The sequence below is a fragment of the Strix uralensis genome, chromosome 18 (assembly GCF_047716275.1).
Source record: "Strix uralensis isolate ZFMK-TIS-50842 chromosome 18, bStrUra1, whole genome shotgun sequence".
NCBI lineage: Eukaryota > Metazoa > Chordata > Aves > Strigiformes > Strigidae > Strix > Strix uralensis.
This window is the reverse complement of record NC_133989.1, coordinates 1,075,472-1,089,485: the sequence shown is the minus strand read 5'-3', so window position 1 is coordinate 1,089,485 and position 14,014 is coordinate 1,075,472. Positions and strand designations below refer to the sequence as shown.

Here is a 14,014-nt window from a genome sequence, read left to right as displayed (position 1 = left end):
CCACGCTCCTGCTGGGGCGAATAACGGCGCTTTTGGGGGTTTGGGGAGAGCGAGGTTCACCCGGGCGGGCCGGGGGGCGGCGGCCCCTTTGTCCCGGCTCCATCCGGGCCCCGCCGGGGGGGCGGTGGCGGCGGCGGCGGCGGCGGCGGCGGCGCCGGTCGCTGCGGAAATGGCGGCGTGGGGGCGGGCGCGCGCGTTGCCAAGGAAGTGCGTCACGGGGGGGCGGGGCCGCGCCGCCGCTTCCGGGGCCGCGGGAGGAGGCGGCCGCGCGGCTCCATGGTGACGGCGCAGGTGAGTCCGGCCCGGCCCCTGCTGGGCCCCGCCGCGGCCCCTCCACCCGCGCGTCTGCGGCCCGGGGCTCGCCCTGAGGAGCCGCCGCAAGCCGGGGCGCTCACCCCAGGGTGGACCCGCCGGTCCCCGCCGCCCCCCCGGTGTGTGACAGCCCCGGGGACCCGCTACCCCTCAGGCAGCCCACGCGTGGGCCGCGGCCTCGCCCGCCGGGTGTCGGGCGCTGCCAGGCTGCCGGGGGCGAGGCCGCGGGCGGGTGGCCCCGTTTGGGCGGGTGTCGATCCCCCCCACCCCACCCTGTCCCTGCTCGCCCCATGGACATGGCCCGTTGTCCCCGTCCCTCGAGCTGGGGGTCCCCGGGCCGCCTTTGCTGCTGGACCCCGTGTCGCAGCTGCGAGGGCGGCGGGTGACGCGTGGGTGAACCCCGTCACCAGAAACCAACGCGGGGTCCCCGGCTGGAGCGGGGGGGGCATTCCCTGCCGCCTCCCCGCGGGAGGGGGACAGACACCCGTGGGGCGCCGCGCTGAAGCAGAGGGAGGTGGCCACGGGCAGTCAGTGAAATCGGGGCGCGCAGCTGAGGTGACCCCGGGGATGTCCTGATGGGCCGTGGTGCCTTGGGCGGGGAGGTGAGGGGAGAATGACGAGAGGGCCGGTTGGCTGAGGAATGAGCAAGAGACAAGAGATCAAGCCAAGACGTTACAAACCCACAAATATTTGGAAGATTTAAACTGCGAGAAAGCGATGGCATTTTTTTTAAGCGGTACCTGGGGATGTGCGGAGGGAAGGATTTGGGCAGTGTACCAAGAAAACCTTCCTGAGATCTTTAAACTTAAGCCAGGAAGCAGAGAGGCCTCAGGCCTTCAGCTGGCCAGTGGGGTAGGTGAGAGGTGGCCGGGGTGTTCCCTGGGCACGGCCGGCTGCACCGTCAGGTCCCCGCGCCTGGACGTTTCCGAGGAGCAGTGCTCACTTTAGCTTATACTGAGGTTGTGGCATCGCTTGTTTTTTCAGGTACAACCTTGTGTTGCCCAAAATAAACAAAAATGCTCGGATTTCTGCCCGCCCTCCCCTCTTGGTTCATCTGGAGCACACTTTCAAGTGCGTTTGTCTCAACCTTGGCCTTGACTCTTAGGGGCCTGGCCCAGGTCGCCTTAGGCTGAACTAATGGCATGACCGAGCTCCCCCCCCGAGCGGTGGCACAGTGGCCTTCCCAGCTCTTCTGGCCATCCCTGGCCGGCTGCTCCGGGCAGCTCAGCCATTGCCGTGGGGTTTCTGGGGAATGCGAATGCTGCCAACTAATTGGTTTTATTTTTCAGTTACACACTGGGGTAAGTCTGAGAAGAAACGTCATTTTTTATGCTTTCAGTAAACTTCACAGCAGTAGCTAAAATAATTGGAGATGATTCGTGATAGGTTGTTGTGAAAATAGCCCAAATCAGGGGTAACAGAAGTTATTTGTGACTATAAAAAGAGACTTGTAAGTGAAATGGGGAAAGGTGTGAAAAGATTATCAAGCTCAAGTTGATGAGATATACCCAGAGGAACAGCAAATATGCAATATAAGTTTTGTTCAGTGTGTACCTCTGCCAAAGCTGCCGCAGAGGGGACACGCTGGGTATTTCACTTCTAACTTCCCAGTGAGCGTGTGGATGGCAATGTATACTCTTGTAAAAAAAAAAAAATCTATGTGAAGATTAACTTAATTCTGATCATTTACTGTTAGTCACAGTCACTTACAAAAGTGGTACTGCTCATCAAAATAGTATTTTGGATATTAATTATATAAAATCAAGGCTTTGCTTTTCAGACTTCATGCCTCATTTAAGTATTTGCCAATGTCAACATTCACGGTTAATGCAGATAAATGAAGCAGCGGTTGTTACGTGAGCTTGTCCAAAAAAAGAGTTGGCTTTTGTGAACTGGAACTATAGGAATAGCTGTGGTGGATACGGAAGGAGAACCGTGTATTTGTGTATATAACTACTCATGATGAGTAGAGGGAGAGTTGCTTTTTGTGATTCTGCAAGACTTGTCCCCATTTCACATATTCTTTCTCTGTTGGTATTTGGAATACATGTTCCTTGTGGGTCAGACAGTAAGGTCGTCTTTACCTCCTAACTGACAACTCCAAATAAACGTTTTTATTCAGCAGCAATCCAGAATTCCTGTAGCAGTTTGGGTTCACAGTGCAGGCTGTAAGAGCTGCTTCTGGGTGATGGTCCAGTTTGGTCAATTCAAGGCATGTTCCTCATCTTCCTCCTGGTAGCTCCCACACACTTTAGTGGGAATAGTGAGGAGCAAGGAGTTTCCCTTCACAAAACCAAGGAAATTCCAAAGGCCATATTGAGGTTTCCGTACAATTCTTAAATATGTTTACTTGTTATTCTTGTGTTATTCTTTTAGTGCGGATTGACAGTCTGGATTTTGGCCTAGAAATGTTGTGCTTCTTTTCTCAGTCCTCTAGCTCTGCTCTTGAAGTTCTCTGTCACCCTATTTGAGAAGCTCTCCTGAGACATCCAATTACTGAGTAAAAAACAATTAGACAAAATCCGTGGGTTGCTGCAGATCCAGCTGGTAGTGGAACAGCGAGAACATCCTGAAGAGGCCAGACTGAACGTGTGCCAGCACTACCTGGGGCTCCCAGCCTGCATTAGTTTTACATTTAGTTCCAGTTGGCAGAAGGATCTCAGAGCTTTTCCTGAAAGATACTTTGGGAAAAAAAAAGCTTGTTAGAAATCCCACAACACCCCACAAGCTGTGCCGTTTAGATCTTCCGTGGAAGGCTGTCGCTTTAGCAGCAACACAGTCTTTTTGTTCTGTTTTAAATGGCAGCTCATTGTGCTAACGGGGATGCAACAGCGAGTTTCCTCCTCTCTACCCAGTCATGAAGGACTCGGATCTGTGAACTGGGTTTATGCAACGTGAGTTTAGACTGATGCTGAGTCTTGTAAACCTGATTCAGTTGGAGCACCAGAGCAGGAGTGTGGGGTGTGTTTCAGCAGGTTAGTGTGCTTGGGCAGAGCCGGCTTTTATGGGAAATCCTGGTAAAAGTATATTGCCAAAAGAAAAAATAATAGCATAGATCTGTGTGACCAGTTGTGCTTGAAATATCTAAAGCAAGTACAGGTGCCTTCAGTAAAAACAGAAGCGCGAGTTCCAGCTGAGGAGGGTGCTCCTGTCCGTTGGCAGGATCCTTTCGCAGAGGGCAGTCGCGTTACAGAAAGAGGAGGGTGGGCTCGAAGGACTGAGTGCTTTATGATATTGTTATAAGAAGTGATATGGAAGGAGCTTAAACTCACCTTCAGAAGCTTGAGAAGGGCAAATCCTGGCAGGTGCCACTTCACACCCTGATGCCCTGTGGTGGATTACTGCACCTTTATCGCTTTCCCTTCCCCTCCCTGCTGAACGTGGCTGGGGAATGCTGCTCTCTGGTTTAAGTGTGCTGATGATCTTGGGCAAAAAGTACAAATGCAAGATTAACGTGGAGTGGGCAGTTTGGAAGTGGAACAGAAAGACGAGTCGTTTTAGCATAGGTTTTAAACCTTCAGTGGCAGGACGGTCCTGATGACACATCACATGTGAGGGGATTCTAGTACAAATGTCTCAAAAATATGAGAAGTTTTCATCAATGCATAGGAGGTGTAGGAAGAGGCAACTCTGAAAATATTGATAATTTACAATCTCTCTCGAATTTCGGTAGGTGGGTGAAGCTCTTATTCAAAGCACCTGAGAGATTCCCTTTCAAAAGCCTGAGCAATACGGAGAGAACAAGCCTGTGCTGGGTTTTCAAAGTGTGAGATTTAAAACAAAAAGCCTGACTGCAAAGGGAATCAATGGCAAAGTATTATATGATTTTCGTAGTTTAAAAAGCATTATGATTATTTTTAAGGGTCAGGAAAAGGATCTCTGCCAACTGTAAAGATGTGATTTGATGAAGATTTTTTGCAGCACAGCTTGTAGAAATGATACCATTTGATGGACAGGCTTTGGTTAAATAACACTGTCTCAGTTCAGGCCTTTCTAAAGTTTTCATGTTGTACGTTATTTCTATTCTTCAAAATCCCTCTCAACTTAATGCAAAATGCTGCTTGAATAGATGAGCCGAATCTTTGGCTTTGTGAAAAATTGTCACCTGTGGAAAACTTCCTTCAGATATTGCTCCTTTGTTTCCTTTTTAGGTTTCTAGCACGGGATCATCCACCGATCAGATCACGCCAGCCACAGACCTGCTGTCATGTCTAAGTTAAAGAGCTCTGAGTCTGTGAGGGTGGTGGTGCGATGCCGGCCGATGAATAGCAAAGAGAAGACTGCTTCGTATGAAAAAGTTGTTAACGTGGATGTCAAGTTAGGGCAGGTCTCGGTGAAGAATCCGCGGGGAACATCTCATGAACTGCCTAAAACTTTCACCTTCGACGCTGTGTATGACTGGAATTCCAAACAGGTTGAACTCTACGATGAGACCTTCAGACCTCTCGTGGACTCTGTCCTGCAAGGATTTAACGGGACAATCTTTGCGTATGGGCAGACTGGGACAGGGAAAACGTATACGATGGAAGGGGTGCGTGGCGATCCTGAAAAAAGAGGGGTCATCCCCAACTCCTTCGATCACATCTTCACCCACATCTCCAGATCTCAAAATCAGCAATACCTAGTTAGAGCTTCTTATTTGGAAATATACCAGGAAGAAATCAGAGACTTGTTGTCAAAGGATCAGTCCAAGCGGCTGGAGTTAAAGGAGAGACCAGACACTGGTGTCTATGTCAAGGATTTGTCCTCCTTTGTCACGAAAAGCGTCAAAGAGATAGAGCACGTCATGAACGTGGGAAACCAAAATCGCTCCGTGGGTGCCACCAACATGAACGAACACAGCTCTCGGTCTCATGCCATTTTTGTGATCACTATTGAATGCAGCGAGTTAGGACTTGACGGAGAGAATCACATCCGTGTTGGGAAACTCAACCTGGTAGACCTTGCAGGCAGCGAGCGGCAAGCTAAGACTGGAGCGCAGGGGGAAAGGTTAAAGGAGGCTACTAAAATCAATCTCTCTCTTTCAGCTTTGGGCAACGTTATCTCTGCCCTCGTAGATGGCAAAAGCACACATATTCCATACCGGGACTCAAAGCTGACCAGGTTACTTCAAGACTCATTAGGTGGCAATGCCAAAACTGTGATGGTGGCCAATATAGGCCCTGCCTCTTACAACGTAGAGGAGACTCTGACAACGCTGAGATACGCCAATCGTGCCAAAAACATCAAGAACAAGCCACGAGTGAATGAGGATCCTAAGGATGCTCTGCTACGAGAATTCCAGGAAGAGATCGCTCGACTCAAGGCACAGCTGGAAAAACGGTCTATTGGCAAAAGAAAGAGGAGGGAAAGGAGGAGAGATGGTGGGGAAGAGGAGGAGGACACTGAAGAGGGTGAGGATGAAGGAGATGACAAAGACGACTATTGGAGGGAGCAACAAGAAAAGCTGGAGATTGAGAAGAAAGCTATAGTTGAGGATCACAGCTTGGTAGCAGAAGAAAAGATGAGACTGCTGAAAGAGAAGGAGAAGAAAATGGAGGACCTGAGGCGAGAGAAGGAAGCAACGGAAATGCTGAGTGCTAAAATCAAGGTAGAATTCTTCCTTGTCATACTGTTTGAAAGCAACTTATTCAGGCTGTGGGGAGAAAAGAGGGTTTCCCAATTTGGAAGGTTATATCACGGGAAGTTTCCAGGATAGTGATTTGTGTTTAGATTGGAAGATTTTGAAATAAACTATTTCTAGACAGAAGTTGAAATCTCCACCATTAATTACATATTTCAATATTCATGAGTTGTTGCATTGTTCTTATGTGCTGATTTTGTAGGATCTTAAGCAATCAGCACAATAAAATGTGATGATACATCTCTTCACAAGCTGCGGCACAAAAAAGTGCTTCATTCTGTCACAGATCATTAACAAGTTTTTTACAGGAGAGCACATGTCTCGGTTCTTCAGCTCTGCCACACATTACAGCAATGCGTAATTCTAAACATTATTCCCCCAGCTTTATAGGAATTTTAAGAAATAGTAATTCTTGTAGCAGCTGACTTGAAAGAGAAGGTTAAATAAAAATATAAATAAATATTAAAAAAAAAAGAAAAGCTGCCCTGAAGAAGCTGTATCCATATGAGAGAAAGTTACAGTCTGTTCTCACTGAGAGAAACTCCTGACCTTGGTCTTCCCTTTCAGGCAATGGAAAGCAAGCTTCTGGTGGGAGGGAAAAATATTGTGGATCACACAAACGAACAGCAGAAAATCCTGGAGCAGAAACGACAGGAAATTGCAGAACAGGTACAAGGAAGAACATTTGCTATTTTCTATAAAAAGCCTAGGTGCACAACTTTTGTAAAACATTGTCTCAGGAGAAACTATAAGAAAATTTGCCCAGGGTTAAAACCATTAATCTCAAAAGAAGGGGGAAGAGCTTGTATGCCATTTGTCATTGTAGGAAATACATAAAGAAGGTTTACAATAATTTTCACATTAAAGATTTATGTCCTATCTTGACTGGAGCTGTCTGTAAGTGAAGAAATAATTGGAAGACCTCAGAGAGTGACAGCTCAGCCATTAGCTCAAGGGCAGGATGTTTATGTGTGCTAAAAGTTTATTTTCCGTTGTGCATTTTCTGTTGGTGATTCTGGAAGTGTGATGACTAGTACGAACGGATAAAAAAAAAATTAAACGTGACATTTGATTCCTTTTGAGCACTTATTCATGCTATCTGATTTTAGTAGCAAAATAAGGACAAAGAAGAGTTAATGCTTCTGGTATTTCTGAGGCAAGAGATAGGAAGAACTAGAAGCTAAAGCAAAAGCCCTGGAACCCAGGGAAGTAAAAACATCCTGAGTGTTGGTTTCACGTACGTCAGCCTGGAGGTGACGATGTAATTGTGGTCTTTAATATTGTACATCACCTTCTTCAGAAACGTCGGGAGCGAGAGATCCAGCAACAGATGGAAAGTCGGGATGAGGAGACACTAGAGCTGAAGGAGACCTATAGTTCTCTTCAGCAAGAGGTGGACATAAAGACCAAAAAGCTCAAAAAGGTAAAAAGAAAATGATTCCATGTCTAGTGGGTTAGGAATAAAATTGACTTGTGTATGAAAGCAAAGGGAACATTGGCAAGTTATGACTTTGGCTCTTGTGGTCTGCTCCAGTTATTTTCCAAGCTGCAAGCCGTGAAGGCAGAGATCCATGATCTCCAAGAAGAGCACATCAAGGAGCGCCAGGAACTGGAACAGACCCAGAATGAACTTACCAGGGAACTCAAGCTAAAGTGAGTCCCCTCAGTTCACTGCCTGCTGTTAATGTAACAGAGATGGTTTCTTTGGGTGGGGAGTGGAGGGACTGCATTGCACATGCTTGTGGAACGAGATTTAAAGATGAAAGAACTAAAATGTTCCTTCTTTTCCAGGGCTGTATTAAGTCAGTGGGAGAGGAGCAGTGGAGAAAGTCATCTGCTAATTACATTTCTTGTGTATTTCTCATTTTTGCGGTTGCATGTAGGCACCTGATTATTGAAAATTTTATTCCCTTGGAAGAAAAGAATAAGATCATGAACAGATCATTCTTTGATGAAGAGGAAGACCAGTGGAAGCTGCATCCCATAACCCGTCTGGAGTGAGTGTACTTCTAATCTTTTCTTGAGATGGAATTGTAAGTCACGGAAAACCCTCTAGCTGTCAGGAACAAGGAACCCCAAAAGAGGGATTGAATTGGGCATTTCAACTGGCCTTCTAGAGTTTGTAGCTTTTTGCTGCACAATAAAATAATTTTAAAAAAAAGTTATTTCTCTTAGTAGGTTGAATAAAATGGGAATATGCAGTTAGGAGAATTCTTGGAAGATTAGGATTTTTCTTCTTGATGAGCCCAATAATTATAGGTAAATGATACGTAATATAATTAAAATAGCAGTAAATTCCTATCATATTTATTTTTTGTTTTAGATAGTAAAGCCCTCATAATAATAATAATAATATAATGATGATGATGATGATGATGAGAGCTGTGGCCAGATCCTGCCTCTCTACACAGAAAGTTCTCTACAGCAGATTTAGAAAGCTGAGTGCAGCTGCGGTCTGTGTAGTGAAAACGTGTAGGAATCCTCCCCTTTGAGCAGGGAACAGGGGACGTGGGATAACTGTCTTCCCTTGTCTCTGACTGTGGAGAGCTCTTCCTGCAAACGCAGCCGAGGTAGTTTCTGCTCTCTTGAAACATATTTCTGTGTGGAATTTGCAGATGTTTTAGCTCATAAACTCCGAGAGGGGTCTTTGGTTTTGGTTTGTAATAGACTGAGTATCTATTTTTCTCTAGTAACCAGCAGATGATGAAGAGACCGGTCTCTGCTGTAGGATACAAAAGGCCGCTGAGCCAACACGCCAGGGCGTCCATGATGATTCGTCCAGAGGCTCGGTACAGGGTAAGCCCAGAGGCGGTTACAGCCTTCGGGTGTTCACCCTCCTGATCAGGGGAATGTGACTTTCAGAGCATTGATAGTTCTGTGGGATGCACATTTTTACAGTGTCCTGCGTACATTTATAACATAATTCAGAATAAGCTTCTGGAGGGAAAAGAAACAATTCGTATGAAAACATGCAGACTTTGATTCTGCTTTTGCTGTCTCAGGCAGAGAACATCGTGTTACTGGAACTTGACATGCCCAGCCGAACGACGAGAGACTATGAAGGTCCAGCCATTGCTCCCAAAGTTCAGGCAGCTCTAGAAGCAGCTCTGCAGGATGAAGATGAGATACAGGTGGACGCTTCAACCTTCGAGAGCACTTCAAATAAAAAATCAAAACCCAGGTGAGTTGGACTTTCAGGAAGCAGACAGCCAACAGCAGAGGTGCGAGTACAGCCGCCATCTGTCGGCGCTTCTCGTCAGTGAAGTTAAGGCGAGCTTGGCTGTAAAGCAGAGAGAGAGAGAGAAAGGAACATAGGACAGAAGAAAAAGCTGAGACTAATTAGAGAGTAAAGCCAGTAAAAAAAATTGAGCTTTTAGAAGATTAATTCTGACGAGTAACAGGCGACATTGTTGGGGCTTTTTGTTTATTTTTTCATTTTTACTTCTTCAGGCCTAAAACTGGAAGGAAATCAGGGGGATCCTCTTCAGCAGGCACCCATAGTTCTCAGCTCTACCCACAGTCCCGAGGGCTGGTTCCAAAGTAAAACCAGCAGATCCTCTCCAGGGCGCCAACAGCCTTTGCCTTCTGAGAGCAGAGACAAGTAGAAACCTGCAGAGAGCTCCCGGCCAGCCTCCAGCCCCTCTCCCCTGGAGATGGCCTCTTTGCTCTTTAACTGACTTGTGCCAGTCCAGGTGCACTGAGCCACGGGAAGATACGTGCTTGCAATTCAGCATTTGGCCTCTGTGGGAAACAGATTTTAGTTAGGAAATCAGAAATGCATGAGGTACGTTAAAGTGTATTAGAAGCAATGGGAAGCATGGGGATCACCTCACAGCATCACCGCCTCTCCTTCTGCACTAGCCCTTTTGCTGCACTGGGCTTTTTTTGCTGTTGGGCAATAAGAAGACAGAGTTGAAAGTCATCTCAACAGAACCACCGCTCCAGAGCTCCATAGTGAGAACCAAATGAGGCTAAAAAGCAGAGGATCTGTTCAAACTTGACTAGGTGCATAGTTTTTCCTCTTCCTGCTTGAGAGACCGGCGGCATCATTTGGGGTTAAGAAGCTGGTCTGAACAGGCAGGACGGCAGCGGTCAGCACGCCCTCACCACCCGATAGCTGTGCCTCCCTTTAGAGCGGGAGGACAAAAGAGGGGCCTTGAAAGCAACTTTGCGCTCTCTAGAAAGGAAGCGGTGTAGAAACTGAAGTCCTTTCCTTGTTTACAGGCCTAAGTAAGAGCTCCTCTAAACTGACCTCCTACAGACCTCACCCCCACCACCAGGAACCACCTTCTCAAAGATTTCACCTGCACCCCCACGCCAGCTCCACAGCTTGCTTCCTCCCTCTTGCCTCCACCTTTACCCCTGGCGTTTAGCACCAGTGTCTGTACGAAGCCCTTAAACTGCGGGGTGGTGGATGGCCGTTTTCTCCTGTCTCCCGCTGTTCCCAGGAGCTGCAGCAGCGGCTGGGAGCCGTCTGCCTGGCAGGCTGCCGGGGCTGGCTCTGCTCCCGCTGCCAGCCCCTGGAGCTGCCGGGAGCGCGTTCTTCCGTCCCTTCCCGTGGTGTCTGAGGAGGTTCAGCGTTCCGTACCTCCGTTAGCAGCTTTCCCAGCCCACGCAGAGCCCGCTGGGAGTGGAAGCACATGTAACCGAGGCTGGGTAACGGAATTGGTTATTAATTCCAGGGGTTTTACTTTGAAAACAAGGGAGGAAGAACTCCTGCTTTTTGACGGTCTCTTTGCAAAGCTGCCCTAGGACTAAGGCTCCGGTAACGCCGCGGGCTCCTGTGGCAGGGTAGGGGGAGGTGGAACTGCCACGCTAAGGACAGAGTAAGGTGTCCCTGTCTAGTGTCTCACAGCCCATTCGTAAGTTTTAGTTCACTGTATATCGAGACGTGGGATGTTACTTTTTCTGGTTGCTGTTGGCTGTCATCCTGTGAACGTTTTTACCTATTTCCTCTCCCTCACTGACGACTTCCTCCAGACTGACATGTGTGAGTGTCTGAGGACTTGCCTGGTTTTAGAAATGCTCTGAGGTGTGGACTCTGCCTTGTGAAGTATCCGCTGAGTGACTTCACCCAGGCCCGAGAGCTCCGTCCTCTCCGGCCCCCACGAGCAGGAGGAACCCAACGCCGCGCAGCTCACCTCTGCATCTTGCGGGCACGGTGCCTCGGTGAGCCAGCTGCCCCGCTGGGCCCGGTTAAACGCCAGCTCGGCTGCTTTGATTCATGGAGTGCTTTTCTGGACCACAAGATTAATATATATATACACATACATGCATAGATACATATATATGTATTAGTTTTGGTGGAGGAAAGAGGAGTCCGCTTGTAATTGAGAGAGCAGGCATCTGACAACTTCCTTTCAACCTGAACATGGAAACCTGGCATGATCTTCCTTTTTACAAAGCACTGTCTGTGTACAGGGAGCCTTTTAACTGGCTCTTGTTGCATATTCTAATGTCACCTTCTCTTCCCTCTCCTCCCTCTTTCTCTCTAGCACATAATCTGTATTTGGACATTTTAAAAAATGATTGTATGGTGTAAGTGCTCAGAGAACCGAAATGCAACAAGGGGAGGGGGTCTAAAATCTGAAATAGCAACAAAATACATAACCACGTCTATGTACATACCTACGTTACACGTTATGTTTTCTGTGAATAACGCATACACAGACCCCTCTGTGTCTGCACATGCGCACACTCTTCCCTGGTCGCTGCTGTTCCGTAGGGAATTCTCTGTTAAACTCGTGTGCTGGAAACTCCCCCTGTGGCAGGACTGGTACAGTGGAAATCGCCACGCAAACCCCGACTGTTCTCGTTTTAGTGTTGATAAGCTAGCTGGTTAATATGTCAGAAAGGCTCTGCTTTTAATTCTGTAGAAATTCATTAGCAAGGTGAAAGAAATTCAGTAGGGTGGAAAAAGAATAAAACTGCATATTTAGTCATTGTATTTAAATTGGAGCTGTGGTTGGAGATTTGGTTAGTGTATTGACGAGCAATCTCGGATTGTTACAGAAGCTTTTGGAGTCTCATTCCGATGGACTTACCCTCGACCAGATACTCAGTGGCACTGATATCAAGATAAAATACATTGTCTTAAGCTGTACAAAACGTACTGAGCTCTGGGTTGAAGTTTTTAAGAAACATTCCTGCCGAGTTTGCCCCTCTCTGGGTGTTATCTGAACCATCTGGGCTTCCTGCAGGTTAACGGCCAAAGACAGGAAATCCAGCCGGCTCCTGGAAGAGGCCCTCGGACAGCGCGCGCCGTCAGAGCTTCTTCATAGGAATGTTTAACATCCTTCTCATCTTTGCTCTGATCTGTATAATGGCATCTTTTTTTTTAAAAGCTGATGTGGAGCAGAAGTCGGCCCTCGGCTCTGGGAGCAAGCACTGCCTGACACTGAGGCAGAGGAATTAAAGCACTTTCTGAAAATCCTTAACATCGGTCTAGCGCCTTTTTAAAAATATCTGCGTGCTGCTTGAATCTTCTAAAACCCATCCCTCTGTCACAGCATCTCGGGCCACGCTGATGCATTATACAGATCAGACTTGTGTTGAGTGTTTTTGTAGGTGGTGTAAGCCTGCCCTCCCTGAACAGAGTGCTCGCCAGGTGCCAGCGAGACACCTGCACGCTGGGATCCGGTTAACACGCGCCAGGCTGTCATCGCTCCCGTGCCACTCCCGGGGGCCCGTTTCTGCTGTGTTAAAAACACAAATTGGAAAAGATAACCTGCAAAAGCCATAATCAGATGCGGAGATGGAACCAAAATGAGAACGCTGGTCCAGTCTGCGCTGCACCACGCAGGGGGGGGTTAAGCTCTCTGTGGTCCAGGCGCTTACTACCTTCTCCAGTCCCCTCTTGGGTTTTGAAGCGAAGTGCCCCAGGCTCTCCCCGCGGGCACTGCGGGAGAACTCGCAGCTCCTCTGGAGACTCACCCATCTCCGCCTTCTCTTAGGTGATCTGTAGACGAAGAACCTGTCAATAGTTCTGTCCATAGTTTTACAGCTTATATTTATTTGTATCATCTCTTTTGTCTAGGAATGTAAAGTGATCCTAAAATACAACGTGTAATAAAGTCAATAAGATTTATTGCATCTATCAAAACGTGCGTTTTTCATTCTTGATTTCTAAGTAACGGCAGCGTTTAGCAACTTCATGTTTTACAGCACCTTTTGTTATTTTTCGTCCAAAATAAAAGGTCTCTGGGTGAACTAAATTATTATTAAGTGGTAAAATGTAACCAGGAGTAGCACTGCCAGCCGTTGTGACGAGGGCTGGCACATGGCACCTCCCGGACCTGCCCGCGGTCCCGGCCGGGCCTGCACCCCCCGGTGCTTCTCGCTAGAGGGAAGCAACGAGGGCGGCGGCGGGAAGGGCGGCGCGGAAGGACCCGCCGGCAAACGGGGGCGACTGAAATAATTACCACCACCGACCTCCGCCCGCGGCGGTCCGGCTCCTGAAACGCGAGTAGCCGGAGCCCTCAGCCGGGGAGCAGCGAGAGGCCGCGGCGGGGGCCGACATCTTCCCTCCGCGCCGCAGTCGGCGGTGGGGGCCCGGCCGCGAACCCCCCCCTCGGCTTTCCGGAGCCCGCTCGGCCGAGGCTGAGACCGCCGGTCCCGCCGCCGCCTCCCGGGCCCGGGCGGTGCCGCTGCTCCTGCCGCGGCCCGGGGAAAGGAGCCCGGCGGCCATGAGGCGCGGGCGGGGGCGGCGGGCGGTCCCGGCATGCCGTGCGGCGCGGGCGGCGCGCGCCGGGAGCTGTAGTCCGCCGGCGGGGGCGGGGCCGCGGCGGGGCCGGCGGCGGGAACTACAACTCCCGGCAGCCCTTGCGGTTTGTTTTCCTTCAAACCCGGCCCCGCCCCTTCGGTCGCGGCGCGCGGGGGCCCGTCATGTCCCGCCGCGGCCACCGTCGCCGAGCCCCGCCCCCTCCCCCCCTGCTCCCGGCCCTTTGACCCCGTTGTTATGTCGGGCCCGAGCCGCCGCCGCCGCTGCCGCCGCCTCCTCCTCCTCTTCCTCCTCCTCCTCCTCCTCCCGTAACGCCCGGAGCCGCCCCCGCTTCGTGCCCCGCCCGCCCCGCCCCGCGC

The 14,014-nt window shown here is 49.4% G+C and overlaps 1 protein-coding gene across 5 annotated transcripts; it reads left to right on the top strand.

Annotated features, from left to right (window-relative positions):
- Window positions 1–231: 231 nt before the first annotated feature.
- Window positions 232–13,037, top strand: KIF3B (kinesin family member 3B). Of its 5 annotated transcripts, none has more exons than XM_074887912.1 (9): window positions 232–291; window positions 4,464–5,902; window positions 6,503–6,604; window positions 7,236–7,358; window positions 7,470–7,588; window positions 7,819–7,932; window positions 8,626–8,731; window positions 8,938–9,116; window positions 9,386–13,037. In XM_074887912.1, exons 2-9 carry the CDS (start codon window positions 4,520–4,522, stop codon window positions 9,477–9,479), a joined length of 2,220 nt encoding a protein of 739 aa, XP_074744013.1. In that variant the 5' UTR covers window positions 232–291; window positions 4,464–4,519; the 3' UTR covers window positions 9,480–13,037. The 5 variants fall into 5 exon arrangements, with proteins under 5 accessions (XP_074744013.1, XP_074744017.1, XP_074744015.1 ...); XM_074887914.1 differs by lacking the exon at window positions 232–291 and adding an exon at window positions 566–1,613; XM_074887913.1 differs by lacking the exon at window positions 232–291 and adding an exon at window positions 1,624–3,287.
- The last annotated feature ends 977 nt before the right edge of the window (window positions 13,038–14,014 follow it).

Bases quoted from the DNA above. Each gene is read 5' to 3' on its own strand.
- KIF3B (XM_074887912.1), top strand. From the start codon at position 4,520: ATGTCTAAGTTAAAGAGCTCTGAGTCTGTGAGGGTGGTGGTGCGATGC. The intron at 6,605-7,235 runs GTACAAGGAAGA...CACCTTCTTCAG, and splicing joins GACAGGAAATTGCAGAACAG to AAACGTCGGGAGCGAGAGAT. The intron at 7,589-7,818 runs GTGAGTCCCCTC...GGTTGCATGTAG, and splicing joins ACCAGGGAACTCAAGCTAAA to GCACCTGATTATTGAAAATT.